The 21244-nt window shown below is 35.0% G+C and overlaps 2 protein-coding genes and 1 pseudogene across 4 annotated transcripts; all 3 read right to left on the bottom strand.

Moving 5' to 3' along the window:
* Nucleotides 1-78: 78 nt before the first annotated feature.
* On the bottom strand, nucleotides 79-12079 carry LOC127959497 (twinfilin-2-like). 3 transcript variants are annotated; one of them, XM_052558715.1, is made up of 10 exons: nucleotides 11922-12079; nucleotides 10826-11046; nucleotides 5392-5570; nucleotides 4827-4922; nucleotides 4061-4165; nucleotides 3934-3948; nucleotides 3317-3442; nucleotides 3072-3222; nucleotides 2860-2981; nucleotides 79-1486 (listed from the first exon to the last, which is right to left on the bottom strand). In XM_052558715.1, the coding sequence occupies exons 2-10, from the start codon at nucleotides 10920-10922 to the stop codon at nucleotides 1319-1321; spliced, it is 1059 nt and encodes a 352-aa protein (XP_052414675.1). In that variant the 5' UTR covers nucleotides 10923-11046; nucleotides 11922-12079; the 3' UTR covers nucleotides 79-1318. The 3 variants fall into 3 exon arrangements, with proteins under 3 accessions (XP_052414675.1, XP_052414674.1, XP_052414676.1); XM_052558714.1 differs by lacking the exon at nucleotides 11922-12079 and having other exon boundaries at nucleotides 10826-11322; XM_052558716.1 differs by lacking the exons at nucleotides 3934-3948; nucleotides 11922-12079 and having other exon boundaries at nucleotides 10826-11410.
* Nucleotides 12080-13119: 1040 nt separating this feature from the next.
* On the bottom strand, nucleotides 13120-18360 carry wdr82 (WD repeat domain 82). Its single transcript, XM_052558717.1, has 9 exons — nucleotides 17957-18360; nucleotides 17194-17291; nucleotides 16560-16626; nucleotides 16372-16471; nucleotides 16172-16288; nucleotides 15923-16078; nucleotides 15760-15829; nucleotides 15532-15674; nucleotides 13120-13551 (listed from the first exon to the last, which is right to left on the bottom strand). The coding sequence occupies exons 1-9, from the start codon at nucleotides 18115-18117 to the stop codon at nucleotides 13522-13524; spliced, it is 942 nt and encodes a 313-aa protein (XP_052414677.1). The 5' UTR covers nucleotides 18118-18360; the 3' UTR covers nucleotides 13120-13521.
* Nucleotides 18361-19445: 1085 nt separating this feature from the next.
* LOC127959502 (ciliogenesis and planar polarity effector 2-like) lies at nucleotides 19446-21132 on the bottom strand (annotated as a pseudogene).
* Between the last annotated feature and the right edge of the window lie 112 nt (nucleotides 21133-21244).

Genomic DNA, 21244 nt, shown 5'->3' on the forward strand with positions numbered 1-21244 from the left:
CCCTTTTTGCTTTTTTTTTTTTTTTTTTTTTTTTGAAGAATACATCTTGATTCACCAAATAATACTAACCACCAAACACTCAGTGAATGTTGTTTTTATTTATGCAACAGTATGTTCATAAACAATAGAAGAGAGGGATGTAGATTTTTATTTACTAATAATTCGTTTATTTTTTTTAATTAAGATCATGTTGTAAATGACCTGTCAACCCAGTCATTGACCAGCCAACAAACACAAACACAAAAACAAAAAGAATAAGAAGACAAAAAAAAAAAAAAAAGAATAAATATCCATGTCAATGTCATCCAGGAGAACCATGATACCCATAAATAAAATACATTAAAACAAGTAAAATGTGTTTTTGTTTTGATACAACTCTACACTTTATTTATGCTGACAATGAATGATTTTAAATATTTCACTTGTTATTTGCTGAATTATTCACTCAATTGGACACTCATATTCTCAATGCTTGAAAAATTTTGATATGTGACACAAAAATGTTTTATTTGGAATTATTCTGATTAATAACAGCAGTTTGCACACAAACCTGTTTGACAGTGGATACTGTGGACCATGATGTAAGTCAATGACTAAAATATGAGACATGTTTAAAAAAATTGAGAAACCCAACTGTAACTATAAAACATAAAAATTGTCATATTTTTAAATAAATGAATGAAAAATTAATGTGAATCACGTCTAAATCTGAACCTTTTAACATATCCGATTCTTGCTACATATCTGTTACTTAACCAACTGACTAACTATCACGTAGCCAAGTATAACATTCTGTCTGCGTGTCACATTTGGCTCTGGTGTGAATGTGTAAGTATGAGTGTATCTTTTCCTATAATGGCTGTAGCTTCTGTAGGACTTGTGACTGCTTCAATTTTAAAAAAGCTTCTTGGATAAAATGTATTTTATGTTTTTAAAAAACACATTTAAAGCATAAGCGATCTATCATGTTTCACAATCAACACTTTTAATATGCTTAAAATTATATTGTGTTTTGAGTGCGTATGTATGAGATTATGTGGCAAAAATATGCTCAGAAAACGTACAGATAAAATTAATTCCTGAGTTTTTCTTCTTAAATATGTGCACATTAACACACCAAATGAATAAACACCTAATAACATTGAGTAAAAAGTAATACAAGCCAAAGAAAGTAAAAAAAAAAAGAAAAAACTATATTCCAACTTTTCCTTCACACTCTCTGCAGGATGAACAATTTACCCTGCAAACAGGCATAAAAAGGGAACATTTAGGGTACAACTAAAGTTCATTTCTCTCTTCTTCTTGCTTTCTGTCCTTCCTAGCTGTTGCCACCGTTCTCTCCACCTCCCTTGATCAGACGTTTGTTTCCCCTCTTCCCAGCAGGGCCACGAGGTTTGGCGAATGCTTGCTTGTGGGCATGCTGCTTAGGATGGACCTCATCATACAGATAGTCCTCTGTCAGCTCCTCTCCACTATCTATCTCCAACTAAAATGAACAAGGACACATTTACAAACACAAAGATTTAGAAAAATCTGTTTGGTCACCTTTGTATTGCATAGAATATATAAGAATATAACTGCATATAAAGTGTCTCCTTTTCATTAAAGTCAACATGGATTCATGGAAAGACATTTATAACACGGTCCATTCCAAATTGTGACATATTTCTGAATAGAACAAGATACTGAGTGAAAATACACATATGTGACCCTGGACCACAAAACCAGTCTTAAGTGTACATTTTTCGAAAACTGAGATTTACACATTATAATAAATAAGCTTTCAATTGAAGCATGGTTTATTAGGATCGGACAATATTTAGCCGAGATACAATTATTTGAAAATCTGGATTCTGAGGGTGCAAAAAAAAAGTTGTCCAAATGAATTATTAGCAGTGATTACTACTAAACAAAAATTAAGTTTTGATATATTAACAGTAGGAAATTTACAAAATATCTTCATGGAACATAATACACTATTAATATAATATACTAAATATATATGCTAAATTAATATACTAAGGATTTTTGGCATAAAAGGAAAATAGATAATTTTGATGCAATGTTTTTAGGTTTTTTTTTGGCTATTGCTAAAATACCCCAGCGATTTAAGGTTTTGTGGTCCAGGGTCACATATAAATACAAGGAACAGAATCAAAATCTTCTGCAATGAATGGGTGCCATCAGAAAGATAGCCAAAACAGATAAAAACATCACAATAATACTCCATCACTTAACCTCTTGTAAAGTGAAAAGCTGCATGCTTATTTTAAACACATCCATCATTAAGACATTTTAATCTTCAAACCACTGCTTCTGGATAAAATATGCTTTCTGTAGTGAAAAAGTAATTCTGTCTAGATCAGGAGCGAAGTATGCACAGATCAATTGCTCCAAAAACAGTTCTAAATGGATGTCACTGGATTTTGATGCGAAGAACAAAAAAAAGGGGATGGACTGTAAAATAATTATTATGACTTATAGACTCATATTTTGTCCAGAATCAAAGATTTGAAGCTAACAACATCTTGAAAAATTTTAAAGTTTCTTTAAAAATGCAACTTTTCACTTAACAAGACATTAACTGATATACTGGAGTCATGGGGATTACTTGTGGGTTATTGTGATGTTTTTATTAGCTGCTTGAACTCTCATTCTGATGGCACCCATCCACTGCAGAGGTTCCTTTTGGGTAAGGGGGAGTGATATAATGCTCAATTTCTCTAAATCTGTTCAGATATTCATCTAGATCTTCATTGGTTTGATTGGAGTAAGCAGGGATGTGTTTAATTTTATTCTGACTTTTAATGAAGTTCTGAGCTTGTAACTCTCATCCTAGGAGAAATACTTAGTTTTTACCTTTTTAGCCACTTCTAGATGGAAGTCCCTCTCAACATCTTCCAAAAGTCGACTCTTACAGCTGGAATACAGCATCCTTTCCTTGATGCTGCAGCTGTATCCTGGCATGGAGTATATGAACACTATGAAAATGAGAGAGCAGGACATAGTTTGCATAACTGTGATACATAACTATACTTAATGAGATATGTATAAGGAATTGAGTGACTAACCCACAGACTCGAGGTAGTCTCCCTCATGTGAATGTTTGTAGAGGAAGAAGTGGTATCTAGGTGTATCGAGGGGGATCCGGCAGGGTAGGTCACAGATTTCTGTTGGGCTGGTGTGCACTAGTTCAATTGTCTCCTTCTCTGTATCTAGCTTCTATATATAGAAAACAAAAAAATTAAAATTTCTAGTCAGTTTGGTAAGAAAGTATTTTGGTAAGAACATAATAATGTGTGTGTCTGTGTCATACTAGTTGAATGTAGTTAATGCGTCTCTCTGCCAGCTGCTGTAGAGCGCGTTTGGCATCGGCCTGTAACGGGAAGGCAAGACCCTGCAGAGTCTGATGTTTGGGGTCCACACTGATCTCAGTCTTTACCTACAGACAAAGACACAACCAGTTTGTTACCAATTCTACCACTGTACATTATGTCCTGCCATTAAAACATTTCCCCAAACAATTCCAATGAGCTACCCTGGCCTTGTAAGATTTATTTTATGTCAGTTCTGTTGTTTGGATAAATTTGTTTATGCAGGTCAGAGATGGTGGATAAGAGTGGAAAGAAAAGCAAAGTAATAATATGCTGAATGAGTGTTGATGACCATGGCCATGTGGATCACATGAAACTTATGAGCAGTTCCACTCCATAAACATAATACAACCATAAAATCACACACACACACACACACACACACACACACACACACACACACACACACACACACACACACACACACACACACACACACACACACATATATATATATATTTTTCCTTAAAGTTGGAAGTATGCTGTAGTGTACACAGGACACAATTAGCACACATACACACAATACTCTTTTTATACTTAATCTAACGACAGTACTCACCTGTTTAACTCTGCCCTGCAACCACAAAGATTGAACATAGAATATATTAAAACAAAGAGCTGAAATAGTTCATGAATGTTTACTACGATTATGCTTGTTTTAATGTATGTCTACAGTCTTTTCTCACCTCTGTGATTTTAATTCGCTGTAGCTCTTGTTCAGCTGCTGTCAGAGGAGCTGGTGCAGAACATGAAGTCACATGTCTCAGGTACCCCTGAAAACAAACGTCCTCCTGGTGATGGTGAAAAAAAGACAAAAAGCTTTATTTTATGTGCATTTGCCAATTATTTCAATTAGTCAGAAATAAAACACTTTTTTTATTTATATAATATGTAATATATTATTATTTTTATATTAATAATTGTTTTAACCAATGTGAATAATTAGTAATCAACCTAAACTGATGTTTAAGATTACATTTAAGTTAATTATTGAATTATAGATCTATTTCTGACTTTCCTGACACCCTGAAACAGTCCTTTAAAAATATAAAAATTATAAATACTATAAACTAAATATACAACTTCCTCCCATAAAACTACATAGTAGTTTGTTCACTATTTTATGCCTATGTATACTATATATTTATCCCTTTCTGTGTTGACCATGACTGGTAATCATTTCCAAGAACATTGCCAACAGCCCCAAGTGTCCAGTTACTAAATGAAGAAACATGGTGGTCCACTCTGTAAGCTTTTTCAACTGTAAATAATCCAGCATCAGGGTATTTGACTGACATCTGAAGACAGACAACAGCTGGTTTCTCATTATAATTTCATTAGTTCTTCACAGAGGTGAAAATGTAAAGGTTTACATCTAATATTTAAAATATAAAAAAAACTAGACAAAACTACTGACCAATTTTACTACCATAAAATATTCTTCAGTAGTACCTCGGCTGTGCCGAACATTTCATCTTTGACGTGTCCACCACCAAACTCTTTCTTTACTGTGGCACGAGTGGCAGCATACAGCATCTTTTGTCGGACCTGTAGCAAAAGACAAGTTATCACTTTATTAAATAAATAAACCATAACAAAATAAAAACTCACTGCTCTAACCACAATGGTGTGTTATGTTTTTCCACAATTATCACATGATTACGTTGTTACATTTTCTGAAAAAAAAAAAAAAAAGGCCAGAGTATTCTACTGGGGATTCTAAGATGTACTGAGTGTTTCAATACATACAGATGCAGTTGCTAGTGTGTTCTGATTGGTTGCTAGGAGGTTGCTTTCAAGTCCAAAGAACCCTATTTCGACAAGCATGCAAATAAGATTGTTCTATCTAAATATAATAAAGGTTCTTGAGTGGTTTTTATTCTTCGGTATATCAAACCTTCTTACAGCTGTTTTTGTTTTATCCTGAACGCTAACAGTGTATGCTTATTTGAACAACGGAATGAGCTGTTTGTGCTAATCAAGCTTCACATCGTCATGTCTGGATGTTAAAACTTACAGGAGACTGGTCAGGTGACCAGGAGATGAAAAGCCACTCATAGCCTTGAGCGTTCTTGGTGTCCAACCGGTATAGAATGTAACAGGGCTCATGAGGGTCCAGCAGAGGGAGCAGGAAGTGGTCATAGTCTTTGTCCCAGCTCTGACGTGGCTCTCTGTATGCCCCCAGCACCAGCTGCTCTAAAACACACATAAAACAGCTTTCTCATTACAAACCTGCTGCAACCAACAACACACAACAACCCCAAAAATCAGTTGCATAATTTTATACTGCATCAAGCAGATCAATTTAAATGTGTTTAAAAGGATAGGCTTGGGTAATGGTCTGCTGCTGATAACAAATAAGTGAAATATTATCCATTATCTACATCCTGCTATAAAAAGAGCATGACACACCTTGTATCTCACACCCAATATAGCACAAGCTGCTTAATTCACCTAGAGACACGTACACACTAATACACATGAATTCAGCCTCCAGTTATTTATATATTAAACAAACCAGTACTGAGGGATGTCTGATAACACAATATATTCTTGTCATTAATGAAATGATAATCATCTCATCTTTAATGACCTGAAACATATTGTATCTTACATTTGCAGACACAATCTTTAAATAAATAAATAATAAAATTGGTCAATGGAAAATTGATCACTATAATATGTCTAATACTATTTCATATATAATATAATATAATATAATATAATATAATATAATATAACTTTTATAGAATATGCAGCATTATAGATTATGTAACCATAAATTATACACAATATAGCAAACTATGAACAACTTGGCACATCTCTGAAAGTCCACCATTATTAAAGGCAAAAACACTTAAGCGATCGTTGGAAAATGCACTTAAGGGACATGATGATGGAAGAAAAAAATGAGATGAGATGAAACATTTTATTTAAGCACTTCTGAGTTCCTCCAAAAACCTTTGCACTGACTTGAAAAACTTTTGTGATATAAACAATAAGAGGACAGTGGGGGAAAAAAAGTTCTTATTGCATACATAGTATGATAGTATTTTAAACAAAATTTATATTGCAACATATGAGAATATATCATAAAAGACATAAAGTTACAAAAAAAGTTCCATTGAGAACAATAACCATCAGATTTTTTCGCTACAAAACTGTAAATTTCCATCATAAAAGGCTCATCATCACAACAGTTCTAAGAAGCAATTCATGCTCATTTGAAAAGCAGCGTTCATATTTATGAGCCTGGGTTTTATAAATTCTCTGTACAGTGACAGTCTAGTGTATAATGCAGACCCCTCACTTTTAAGACAGGTTTTCAAATTATACTCCATTATGAATCCAGTGGTAACCATTTTAATATAATGAGTGATTAGAATGATAAAGAGTGATCTCTTGATTGTATTTCTCTCAGTTAATCAGCCCAAGAACACATAAAAAAAATAAAAAAAAAACAGGACAGCATATATCATTGATGTAGGCACTTTTAATGTTACAAATGGTTTTCCGTGTCCTTAGTCTATTGTCTCATTTTACAAACTACACACTGATCACATCACACTCAAGCGCATGTAATTTGCTTCCTGAAACGTACAACCCAGAACACCCTCTGTAACCACTGTAATGTAGCACTGGAAGGCTTCATGTACTCTAATGGGTCTTTTCTTCCCAAATGCTTTACCGTTTCCTGTAAACAGTGTGCTGTGCTGGTGCACATCCTCCAAAGCCCCACCTCAGCTTTCAGGCATCAACACAAAGATTAACAGCTATGGTTCTCAGTATTCATCTCTTATCACATCAATAATCTACTTACCAGTAAATCTGCCCACTTCCCTCCCTGCTGTCCTCAGCTTTTCTTCGTACATAAAGACATAAGAGTGCTAATCTAATGGCTTCTGCTGATTTTAATTAAAAGCATTGAAAATGTTCACATTTTAAATGTAAGTATTTTTTATTTTGAATTTAAAACAGTTAAAAATGGTTTTTGAAATCTGTTGGACATAAAAATATAAATGTAGTTATTTGGGTTAATGTTATGTAAACAGATCATCCCAAAATCAAAGACAAAAATATGAAATTAAATTGTGCATGATGAAAATTAAGCTATTTTAGGACCATTTTTTTTATTACAATTACTGTACTGCATCCTTACATAAGTTTATATAATAATATTTACCATTATTTTCAATAGTGCATTTTTATATTTTGCATTTTGACAAATACAGCTTTGGTGAGCATACAAGATATCTTTCAAAAACATAAAAAATCTACCAAACAATATAAAGTAGTGCTGTCAAATGATTAATCGCGATTAATCGCATTCAAAATAAAAGTTTTTGTTTACATAATAAATATGTGTGTGCTGTGTATATTTATTATGTATATATAAATAAACACACATGTATATATATATATATATATATATATATATATATATATTTAAGATTTTTTTTAGATATTAAATATATTTATAAATAATATGAATTATATAATATACATATGTTCATGTAAATATTTTAAATATATATACATGCATGTATGTGTATTTATATATACATAATAAATATACACATGCAAATATATATTATGTAAACAAAATGTTTTATTTAGGATGCACTAATATAAACCTTATATAAAACAAATATTTAATTATTGGATGTGCTTATTTTAAATGATTTCTAAATTATTTCTTAAAAATCTAAATGGTCCTAAAACATGCTTGCTTTCTTTATTTATTCATTCATTCATTCATTCATTCATTCATCCATTCAACCTATGAATTTCACTCTATGACTTTGAATTCAATTGCTTTTGACAAAGTTGTTGGTTGCACTGCTGTACACTCCTTTGATAACTTGATAATCAAGTGCAATCATGGCCAAGGCCTGTTGATTAAGGCATCTAAAGTTTGTGCAGAGCGATTGAAAGATTTTGCACCTAACTGAAATAAACCTTTAACGAGCACACAGTGAAAAACAGCTAGCAGGTCAATAACCAGATCTAGCGCAAACATCATCCACCCACATACACGTTTACAAGTCCGAATGACCTTGGAGGGGGATTTCCTGATGGTCTTTTGCAGCAGCTGCTATTCTGGGGTTGCACACATTCCAGCTATCAGCACAGACACATACTTTCCATCAGCCTTTTACTCACCCCTTTAACAACACACTTACAGAAAACTGTTTGCAAGTATGTGCCAATTCAAAAAGACAAACATATATCTGCCTTCCTCCTGTCTCCCTGAGTTCTGTCATACAAATACATTCATTGTAAAGAATATCACACATAAACACAATCTGGCTGAATAACGGAGTGTCCACACCTCACTGTCTTCGAGACTACAGCTCAGTCCTTTTCCTATCACCATGAGCACAAACAGGTCCTGACCACATGGCCTGTGCTAACCACTAATAAGGGTTGGGACACACATGTGACTCAGTCATCAGAAAGATCCAAAACTGCATTGACCTGTTTTATCTTTCCTGAAATATCATCTCTGTGAGACTCAAAGGAACCCTACGAACCCAAAAAACCCAGTCTATTCAGATCCAGAGGTTTTCACACACTCCAGGCGTCAGACAGACAGCGGACGAACCATACAGTGACAACCAGCTTGACGTTTATACATCTGTGGCTACATTAGGCTGCTGGGTGTTAGAACAGCTGGAGCTGTCCAAAATGACTGAACAGTCAACCTTTTATACCTAATTGAATACAACCATCATGTAGCCTGGACAAAATGGTCCAACATAATTGCATGCTTTCATGTGAAATGCAACATAAGTTTATTAAATCACTAATAGTTTGACAATAAAGCAAACTAAAAGGTAAAATGAACAACTAATTTGCTCGAAATGTATACTATACTATATTCAAACGTTTGGGTCATAAGGATTTTTTTTACGTTTAAAGAAAAAACTACCAAGGGTACATTTATTTGATCAAAAATACAGTAAAAATAGTAATACTGTGAAAAAAAATTAAATTTGCCATTTGAATATATTTTAAAATGTAATTTAATCCTGTCATAGCAAAGTGTCACATGATCCTTCAGAAAAAAAAAAAAAGATTTATTTGAAATTGTAATCTTTTCTAACATTATAAATGTCTTTACTGTTATTTTTGATAAATTTTATGCATCATTGTTTTCTTTCGGGGAAAAAATCGTATAGACCTCAATTTTTTTGAATGATCAAATACTTCAGTCAAAATCACATTTTGTTCTGTTTCATTTGACTGGAATCGTGTGAGAATACATGAACGCATCACAAAGTCATGTAAGGTAATGACAGAATGACATCACTCAAATTTGATAGCGTTTTGCCCTTTCCTTGCCAGCAACTGGATCTTGTCATCTGATAGTGAGCTAACATTTCAACAGTACCTGACACTCTGCCTTGAACGCAAATGCACGCTTCCACACGCACTTTTATTGCAACAGAGACCTGTGCAATCCCTTAAGAACCATTCAGTTTCCATATCAAATGATATGTCATCTGACCTACAGCAGCATGTGAACACATCCAAAACACATTGTGAAATGTGTTTTCTTACTATTTGCTCATGTCAGGTGACACCTGGATGATAAAAAAAAACAAATAAAAAATCCCGCCTAAGAACAAACAATAAAAAAAACTAATTCATATCAAATTAACAATTGCAAATTTAGATAATCAAGTGACAAGTGGATAATGTGACAATATATCAATTCATAGTGTAAAGAAACAGGACTTTATGTCTAATTTTTTCCAAGTGTCTTTCTGACATCTTAGTTGTTATTCAGGTACAGATTGTAGTTGGATCTCACATCGGCGAAAATATATTATGGGACATATACAGGCATACATGACCAATTGACCTTTAAACATCTGAGCTCAGCTGAGCTCTTAACCATTTAGAAAGTGAAAATCAAGGCAAATAATTGAGTGAACACTGAAATAACAAAAAGCACCAAAAGGTATTAGGGTACAACCATGTTTGTTTTGTTTTTTTGGAGAAGATACCAAGGCCATGTCATGTTTTTTTTTAGACAACATATAGTGTAATATTAATTAAAGTTGACCTTGGAGTTGTATGTAAATGCTATGGTACATGAATGTGGTAATCGTTGTAGCATTGTTTTGCCATTTGACACCCTCAATGTACCATGGTACATAATTTAAGTGTCATACTAAAAGAGTCATAACACTATTAGAAAAAGTTTTTCATGTAATCCCATTAAACACAAATATTTTAGCCTTCATTATAGGATTATGATAGTTAAGGTTACTTGAGTGTTCAGCTAAAAGCAGGATGTATCAGTCTTGAAGTAAGCTTGGTTTATTGGTCAACATGTGCAATAGCATTTTTCACTCACAAGATGATCTCAATGCCTTAACCTTTTTCTAATTCATGAAATTCTCTGTAAACCTCTGAACCCCTCAGACCCTCTGCTCACTCACCGTCTCTGATCAACACCTGGACGAGGCGGCCGGTTCCACTCCGTGCCCGGGCCAGAAACTCCCTCAGCTCTTCTGTAACCACCAGAACCAGAAACATGGCGGGTCAGTGTGGTGCTTTCCTACCCGCCAGGGGACCTTCTGAAGTTGGATTAAACTGGATGCACAGGACAGGTCACCTGGACGATCTTCTTCTTACAAATGATCTTCAATCAGTGCCAGAGCTGTGTATTATATCAGAAACAATATAAAGGCAGCAGCGTGAAGTGAGAGTTTGGTGTTTGAGAGACTGTGTGCTATCCAAGCGAGAGGGCATGTGAGAGCAGCAAATGTGTGAGAGAAGGCTCTTGTAACTAGGACGGGATCGTGTGTGCTTGCAGAAGGAACCTGATCCCTCTTGCCCCAAATTTAGCAGGCACACCGTCTGGCCTCGGGTAACAGCCTGACCATCCCCCAGCACGGCCCCAGGGCCAGTTGTTTAAATCTTTAGATATGGACTTGAAAATATTGTATTTATGATTCAATTCATGCCCCTAAACCAAACTGCAGACTCAAAACTCTTACCACCCTCCTCTGGGCAGGTGAGGAACTGCATTACTGAATGAGGTAGTTTACTATGCTGTTATAAGTCAGCAGCTTCCCAGCATAATGATTTCGCTCTCTCATTCATGGAGATACTTTGTTGCTAATAGGTACTTTTTTTTTTATAATGTTCCAGCTCCAGTACAATTCTAACTTCTCAATGAGACAAAACTATTTTCTGTGGTAATTAACAGCTTGATTCTGTTATCCATAAATGAAAAAACAATTCAACATATTTTTGTATGTTCCTTATACTATTTTTACAGTTGCTAATTATTGTTTAGTTTGATTATTATGATGAAAAAAATAACCACATTCCAAAAAAGTGTTTGCTAAATGGATGAAAAATAAATAAATATGAGAACCTATGAATAAATAAACCGTATTGAATAATATTCTAATTATATTTACCATTTACTTTTTCCATTATACTGTATAAAGCATGCCTACAACTTAATACTTGTAAAATAAAACTTATGTTATTGCTTTTGGAAATGACCATTTCTAGGAAACTAACCTTGATGAATAGTTTCAAGTGTTCACATCTCTCTCTTTCGGCGAGTACATTCACCCACTTGGAAGGGTTAAGATGTGTGTAAAATAAGCCTACTTCATTTTGACGGAGGAAATTTTTGCTGAATATTCTCGCACCCTGTTCCGGTCTTGATATTAAGCACCCACAAACAACATGAAAATACAGCTCATCACTGAACGGCACAAAAACACAAACAAGAAATGGGTGTAGCTCGCAGCCCCCTCTGTGGGTGAAAATATTCACTACACGACTCAATTGGTATCTTTTTATTTTTTACAATGTATTTTAAATTAAGGGCTGTTTTATATGTGCTGTAAAACAGGGACATCTCAGTACAGTCGGATTCAAGACACCAAAAACGCGACTGTCATCTTAACGTAGATTAAACTAACATGGATAGTAAATTTATCTCTGATGTTAAAAAACAACTAACCGGTGCTTTGGGGTCTTTGTTTTTACGTAAAGCAAGAGAATTTAGATCACATCTACTGTAATAACCACTTAAAATATTTCAGCGTGAAAGGCTTTCAGGGTCTTGAAAAGCTGAATTCAAGATGCTTCCTAAATTCACAAAATTATATATTATATATTTTTTTACACACCTTAAAAAGTTGTATTGAGGCAATACATTCCTATTTGTTATCTGATATAATTGAATTTAAAAATGTATTACAGTGGATTTCATAAAAAACTGACTTCCAAATCAAAACAAAATTAAGATAAAGTTGGATCCTAATAAAATTAAATTCTGTGACTTAAAGGATCCTATGGTGGTCATTAAACTTTGACAACTAACCAAAGAAAACAACTGAAAGCATCCATTTGGATGCAAAGTAACCCTTGAAAGGTTGAATGAATTAGAGGTAACAGCTACAATAAAATAATCTCCATTTGAGGCATTGAATTCATATTCTCCCCCTTTTCTCTCAAAATCAGCATAAACACTGACACAACTGTTCCCTCAGTAAGTGTAACTTGAACAAAATGAAACTCTAGAGGGGTGGTCAGTGTGTATATTTGTACACAAGCGATTAAAAAAAATGCTAGTTTTGCAAAAGTAAACTACAAAAAAAAAAAAAAAATCTCAGTAAAATAATTGCTTAAAAGCAATTTGCATTCACAGGTGCTACACACATGAGCTACGAGCAAGTCTGGAAGGCTTCAAAACCACATCTTTGGACAATTTTATGAACATGTTTAATTTAAAAATGATTCCATTGACATTTCTCCAGACTCACAGGATGCTAAACCTACAGATGCTGAATTCTGATATAATTTGATTAGCTAAGATCAGATCTGCAGAAATGTTTCACTTCACCTCCCACACAAGTCAATTTGATTAAGCACCTTGTTACAAACTTATAAACAAAACAGAACATTCGAACAGATTACTTTACAGTGTTTTACAAAACAGTTTTAATCATACAGATATAAAATGAACAATGAAATCCAACTTGTCAATCTATTTACAGGTCAAAAGTCTGATGGTGAGCAACTCCATGTGTGAAACTCCCAGATTAAAGTGAATGATGCCGCCTGCTGGAAGAACACATCACAGAGGCTGATGCCTGACAGCGGCCCATCAGTCATCAATCGTAGGTAACCAGAATGCCTGTGGAGGTGAGATTTTAGCATACATATGAAGTGATTGTCAAATGGTGCACAGTGACTACTACAGTAGGGCTGCACAATTAATCAAATGCGATTGTCATGCATATCTTTCAGTGAAGCATGGTTCTGTGATCAGAATCAAATCTCCACCCGAATGCCAGAGGGTGCCCTCATGCTGAAACTCCAAATATGCCCCAAAGAAAAAAGGTAATGAACGTTGTTCCAGGGTTGTTGCTAGAAGGGATACCGCCGTGACTGGAAACTAAAAATGAAGCCTTAGTTCACTGACAAGTTATGTAAACGGCTTTCATAATTGTACAGTTTAATCGGTCTGAGATTATGAAAGGGGCCTTAGGCAAAAGCTGCAATATTCATGCATGGATTTGGTAAGTGAAGCACAGTTCTATGATCAGTAGTAAATCTCCATCTGAAGGCCAGAGGGCGAGAGTTGAGTAAACAAAAGCTTTAACTTCTTTTATTGATTCAACGTGACTATAAAACACACGACTATCACTGCTTAGAATACTATGAAATATGTTGCATGCCTTATTCTGTGTAAGAAGCCACATCATCGCACAGAAGAATTTATTTTAAACATACAACTGACGTTATAAAGGGAGTTTGGAGAAAAACCAAACTCTGTTATTAAATAGGAGTGGGAATCTTTAGGGACTTCACGATCCGATCCAATCCCGGGAGTCATGTTCCGATTCCAAAACGATTCTTGATCTACATTTGCTTCTAATACATCTTTACAACTTTACATTTTAACCAAAATTGCAGTTTCTATGGTTTTTGTTTAGAGTTGGAATCTCTGTATGTCAGTACTGCCATCTTAAAAATAGGGGTGCGAATCTTCAAGGGTTTAACGATTCAATTACGATTATCATTATCAACTTAATATCACGATGCATCACATTTTCAATATTACTGCACATGGCAACATTTTAATATACATTTTATATCAAATTTAATTTATGCAATTTTTTTTATTATATAGGCAGACTACTTTTTAAAACAATTACTTATTCAAATAAGTGTTCTTTAAGTACCCGAAAGTTTACAGACAATAGGTTAGTTATGGAGTTTTCTTTTTACCTCAGACTTATTGCCATTTTATTATTACTGATGAGGTCACAAATTTGACACTATTTCTGATTACAGAACCAGCTTTACTGACAAGATGTGCACGACACCCACATGCGATTTATTGTGCAGCCCTACCTTTTGCCTAATCACAATTGCGATTTAATTTTGATTAATTGTGCAGCCCTAGTATTTATAACACTGTAATTAGGCCTGCAGGGGAATATGGCAAGTTTTAAATTGCTCTGAGCACCCATTCCTCCTTTTAAGGAATAATTCACCAAAAAAAGGAAATTTACTCAATTTAGGCCATCCAAAATTTAGAAGAGTTTATCTCTTCTGAACAGATTTGAAGAGCTTAAACATTATATCATTAGTACACCACTGGATCCTCTGCAGTGAACATGTGCAAATGTGTCAGTGGATTGTGACATGAAAAGGACAAAAGGGGGTGGGACTCCAGTGTTATTATGGATTATAAACTTGCATTTTGGCCAGAAGGTTAGAGCAAAAATCCCTTTATTGGTCTGTTTCTTACAAACAAGCAGTTTTCACTTTACAAGACATTAGTCAAGGGACTAGAATCATTACTTTTAGATAATTGTAATGTTTTTAATCAGGTGTTTGAATGCTAATTCTGACGGCACCAATTAACTGAAGAGGATCCACTGTTTCTCCAAATCTGTTCTGATTAAGAAACACCCTCAGGTCATCTAAGACGTAGATGAGTTTGAGTACATTTTCAGCAAATCCTCCATAAATCCAAACAACAAATAAAAACTACAATATTAAACATGCAGTATGTGTTTCACCAGTGTATAGAGGGTTTTATTCCATCTGGACTGACCTATAACAAATAGATCAGATTTATTTCTACTTTATGGTTCACTCTTACCATGTTAGAACAGGCACTGGCAAAGGTCATGAATTTGGGGTTAAACTGTAGACAGGTGACTGGACCAGTGTGCTTCCCATCAAGAAGTGCTACTTTCATTCCACTCTCAGCATTCCACACATGGATCTTTCCATCTTCAGATCCTGGAAAGCAAAATGTTGTGGAGACAGGCATCACTCTCTGTGAACTTATCCCTAGTCCTTTCTGAATCTATTGGTGAAGACTTACCGATCATGACGAACTGAGAGTCTGGCGTGAAAGAAGCCTCTAGAATGACACCTTTACTGTTGTTATAGCCCTGCAGTGAGGACGAAAGACTCCATGAAACACACGCTTAATCTTAAACACAAACTTTGACAAAAGCCTATTCAAAATGACACTAATTTCTCACCCCAAATGAGTGGAGCACTGCTCCTTTGAAGGCATCTAGCACTCTGAGCGCTCCACCATTGGTGGAGACCAGAATGAGCTTTCCGTCATTGCTGAACTTGAGACCCGTCCATTCACATGTTCGCTCATACTGTAGTTTAAATGTGGCGAATGGACCCTGAGGCAGGAGGTGTGATACAAATGAATACATTTTTACCATTTAAAAGATAGATATCACTACTGCTTCTAGGATGCAGTTTAATATGATTACCTTATCAAAGGAGCGTAGATCGTAAAGTTTGACCATCTCAGAATTCACTCCTGCAGCAAAAATCAACCCCTCTGGATCAAATGAACACACAGGCTTCCCTTGCAGGTGCATGAGGCCCTGCAAACACAACCAAGATTCAAATCTAGCATAGACTAATAAGAAAAACACACACTAAACCAAATGTAAAAAAAAATGCTTACCTGACAGTTAGGTGAGCGAAGGTCCCACAGACGAATAGTTTTATCAAGTGAGCCGGAAATGAATGTGTCATCAACAGGAGACATAGACAGAGCAACAACCCTGAAACAGGATACAATACACAAACACAGGCGCTATAACTCAAATGCCAATAAACAAGAAAAGAAAAATTCATGTCACAAACCCTCACCTCTTATTGTGTCCAGGAAAGTATCGAATGTACTTATTATCATGTAGGGACAGGTATCGAATAGTATCTGTAGTACCACATTGGTAGTGAGAAGAAAATATCAATATCATCTCAAAGGAAAGCTATAAGATTTTACACATGAATTGATAAAAAGTACTGTATACGGTGTCAGATGAACAGGCTCAACCCTGGGCAAGGCAGTAGTCTGTACAGTTAGCTCCTTAACAGGGCAGAATAACAGACCCTAAAAACTGTACAAACAACTACCTCAACCCAGAGCAGGCACAGGCAGAGCATCAGCAGTAAAGCTTTGAGAAAATCAAACAACATAAAACAACATAAAAATAAACTAAACAAATGATTATAAGTAATGAACACCTACATACAAAAATAAGAATAACAAATGTGCATTTAGTCTAACTTAATGTGAAATCATAAAATTGCACTATTAAAAAATATATAGAAAATGTCATAAAATATTGTCTACTTTTAGGTAAAATAAAGCATATCACATATCACTTTTTACTGACAAAAAAAAAGGTACAGTTAACATTTTATCCATAATATGGCAAAACTGAACGGCATAGGAACTGCAATCCAACACAATATAAAATGACTTTATAAAGAGTCCTACCATCAATCTTGTTGGAGCTGTAGACGACAGTGTTGGCGGCATGAGTGTATCTGATGAGATCCACACCATACTTCTTACTGTAAAGTGTCCGTTTGGGTCTGATACAAAGGACAGAATCGGAAATAAATAGGTTAATATTATAGCTTATTTAGATACGCGCCATTCTGTGTGTATTATGAAACACTTAACATTAAAAAAAATACTAGACTTTACAGTAAGGTCACAAGGCGGGCTTTTGAAGGAGGCGTGGATGCTAACGGTTAGCACGCGACCTCTCATTCAGACTGTTCATTCGACTCATTTCAGCGAATCGGAATTCGTTTCAAAGATCCGGTTAAAGATTAGTCATTTCGTAGTACTTGACAAACTAACGAGGCATGTTACTATAAAACCATACATGTTATAAACAGCTGATGACTAAAAATGAATGTGTTACAGTTTATTTAGTTATAAAAGCATAAAAACTTGACACTGGGTTCATTGAGTTAGTGAACCGGCTCAACTGATTCACTGAAAAGATTCAACTTAAACGAATCTGAAATCGCTACCGTACATAAACATGTCCTAACTACAATACTCTTTATGAACTCTAAAACTCATACGATTCCTTTATTATTACTGGGGTAATCTTAACCTTTCACATCTCTCACAATAATGCCCCTGTAACCAAATTCAATGTTTTAAAGCCCGTTAAGACCAAATCGTCATGGAACACCAGCCAGTGGTATGTAAAACCTCAATGAGGTATTTATAAGCGACTTACTTTCCCTCCTGGCAGTCGTACAAGACAATCGAATCGTCATCGCTACTCGATATTACAGTTTCGCCATTAGAACTGAAGTCAAAGCAGTTGATTTTGTCCGAGTTCTCTCGGAAAACCTTCGCAACCCTGAAACTCCGCAGCACATTGTCTGTGAGCTTCATTGTGGCCTTTCTGCCTGGCCAGGCGCTATGGGTCGTTTAGTTAAAAACAGCGAGTAGATTGGAATCTGATTTATCAGTGCTGTGTGTAGCGAATGTTTTATAATATTTTTTTTAAGTGAAAATAGTTTCAGATGTACATTTCGGCCACGTTAAAAAAGCCCGCCGACAAAATTAATCAATGAACCGGTTTACGAAAAACGAGATGAAACTAGAGGGAGTAAAGCGGAAACAATATGGCCACCACACCTGCGGATGTTTCAGAATAAAAGTCCCATGTCGACTTCAGCTTAAAGTCAAAGCAAGAGGAAGAATTATTTAAAGGTCTGGTTTATTGTACACGCTTAACATTGAAGCCTTCTACAGAGGGTATTCCTTAAAAGACTGTTTCAAATAAATGCAGGGATGAACAGACAGAGGGTTTTGTTTACACCCTACAAGATGAATCTGTTCTCTCTCATATATGATATTCTACAGTACATTCTGCACATTGACATCATACTAGCCTCACCCAAAACCCCAGAACAGCCACTGGTATAAAAGTAAGCACTGCACTGGTCTAAATTAATTGATTAAATTAAATTAATGAGCATCAAATGCTCACCAGTTACAAAGCAGACAAAATACCCGCTGATGTGGACCCAATGTCAGTCACATCCTGTCTAGAGAAAGGTGGTGTGTTGAGCATTTAAGCCCAAAAGCATACAGTAAAATGCTTGCCAATCATGGATTCATTCAAATAAGTGAAAACCTAATTCTTGGATGTATTTTTAAGCATTTTTTTTTACTTTAATCCGTTTCTTTCTTTCAGTATTGCACTAAATCAACTGGGTTATTAAACAAAAACAAATGTTAAATTTATTTATTTATTTTTTACTTCAATATATAATGAGGTTCATGAATATATGCACACAACAATGTTTTTTGTTTTAACTGTCTTGAAACTACAAGCAAACTCATTTCATGACATTTTAATATTTTTGTTCACCATTTCTTGACTCACAGATATTTGTCACTGACTGAAATGACTAATATAATGATAGGCATTTAGAAAGCGAAAAATAGTAAGTGGTATTCAGAGTGTTTCCATAGCAGCATATTCCATACATGAATAACCTATCCTTGTGAGATTGAACCACAACACACGTACAAGCTATACAAAGATCTCTTGAGAGCAGCCTGTGTGGAGATGGACACAAATGAAACAGCCATACAGTCTTGGTGCCACAGGTTTTCAGGGCATTTAGTAGAGGTGCTACTTCACCAAGCCCTGCACTCACATCACCTCCCACTCGAAAGACCGGAAGACCCCAAACCTCTTGAGAATGTGTCACGTCACTCTCTGTCACGGCTGTGTGCATAAATAAGTCAAATCTGAACTGTTAAGGGCCATGACAATGTCACATCAGTCTAATTTTAGTACAATATTTTGAATGTTTTTATTTTTATATTTTCCATTTTAATTTTTGTCAAAATGGTTTTATTATTATTATTATTATTTTTATATATACCCCTATCTATATAGTTTTCAATATTTGGTTATTTTAGTACATTTTATTTCAGTTAGTATTTATTTTATGTCAAATAACACATAATCACACATGAATTTGAAAGTAATTGTCAAATAAATGCTCTCAACTGGTAAAACGACCAAGTTAACCACTCATTCCGAAGGTTCTGTGATCCGTGATATCTGATTTGAAAGATCATCAAAGGAGCAACAATCAGCGAAGGAGAAAAGGAAAAGGATGACATCCACCCTTTCCTTACAGGACTAAAGAGAGATAAATGACACCATTAAATATCATACTTTAAAATTATACAGTGAAACACAAAAATGAAAATTTACTCAGCCTCAAGTTGTTCCAAACCTGTATGAGTTTCTTTATTCTGTGAAAGAAAATAAATGACAGAAGAAGATATTGATGGTAACCAAAGTGCTGCTAGTCCCCATTGACTTAATATAATATTTTTAACCCATACTATGGAAGTCAATGGGGACCTGCAACTGTTTGGTTACCAACTTTCTTAAAAATATCTGATTTATTGTTCCACAGAAGAAAGGAATTCATACAGGTTTGGAACAACTTGAGGGGGAGTAAATTATGTTGTTGTTGTTGGGAGTTGGTAATAAAGTAACAAAGTAATATGATGGAGATGCTCACCATTACCATGTGGTCAAATCTTCGTATTGCACTTTCCCCACAATCCCAAAGCTCAAAGCGGAAAACAACACACGGCCACTCTCCTTTAGTCTTACAGGCCAGAAGACCACTGTTGTTTCTATGCCTACACGAATAACAGCTCTATGAGGCAATGACCAATGATGTTTTTAATTTTTAATTTTATTGATTGTATTTAATTCATTGACATATCGTGAATGATGCGTATACTGACACCTATCGGTGTGGCCAACTTCAAAGCTGTTACTTATGCTACTGTAAAAATTCAAATAACGAATTAGTAAAATATTTGTCATCATCCATTATTAATAACTATTATTCTACAGCTAAATGTGTATTATAGTGTTATGTGGTTGGCTTGCCAAGTTATAAGTTATTCAAGGCCGCCACGAGAGGGCGACCCGCCCCATGTTGAATAATCGCTTTTTAGTCTTAATGTTTTTAAAACGTATTCATCAGGAGAAAATCTTTTTTTTTTTTTTTTTTTTTTTTTTTTTTTTAAATGTACTTAAGTCATTTTAAATGTATGGTTTGTTTACCTGCGGTCTCATAGTGCATTTTCCGGACATTTTGTCGAGACAGGCGGGCAGCAAGACCGCTTTTCCCGACTCCGGTTTTCCCTGAGAGGAAGACTTTGTAGCGAATGACATCATCATTCATATGAGGTGTCATTGGCGCTTACAAGAGCCCTTCACAGTAAGTTTTATAAAAACCATTCAGTTACATAAAAATGCACTTATATGTGTAACAAATACTATTTTTTGCTAAGAATTTTTTTTTGTTAAGAAACATGATGCCTAACTGCTGTATTCATGGTGATCATCCTTACCAAACTTTCGCCGTTTCTTCTTATGCAGAATCCTGCTGAAAAACTCCCTGCTGTCTGGACAGCGATACCAGTCCGACACGATTTTGGATCCAGGTGGGACAGACATTTTAATTTAGAG

The sequence above is a fragment of the Carassius gibelio genome, chromosome B6, assembly GCF_023724105.1.
Source record: "Carassius gibelio isolate Cgi1373 ecotype wild population from Czech Republic chromosome B6, carGib1.2-hapl.c, whole genome shotgun sequence".
Lineage (NCBI taxonomy): Eukaryota > Metazoa > Chordata > Actinopteri > Cypriniformes > Cyprinidae > Carassius > Carassius gibelio.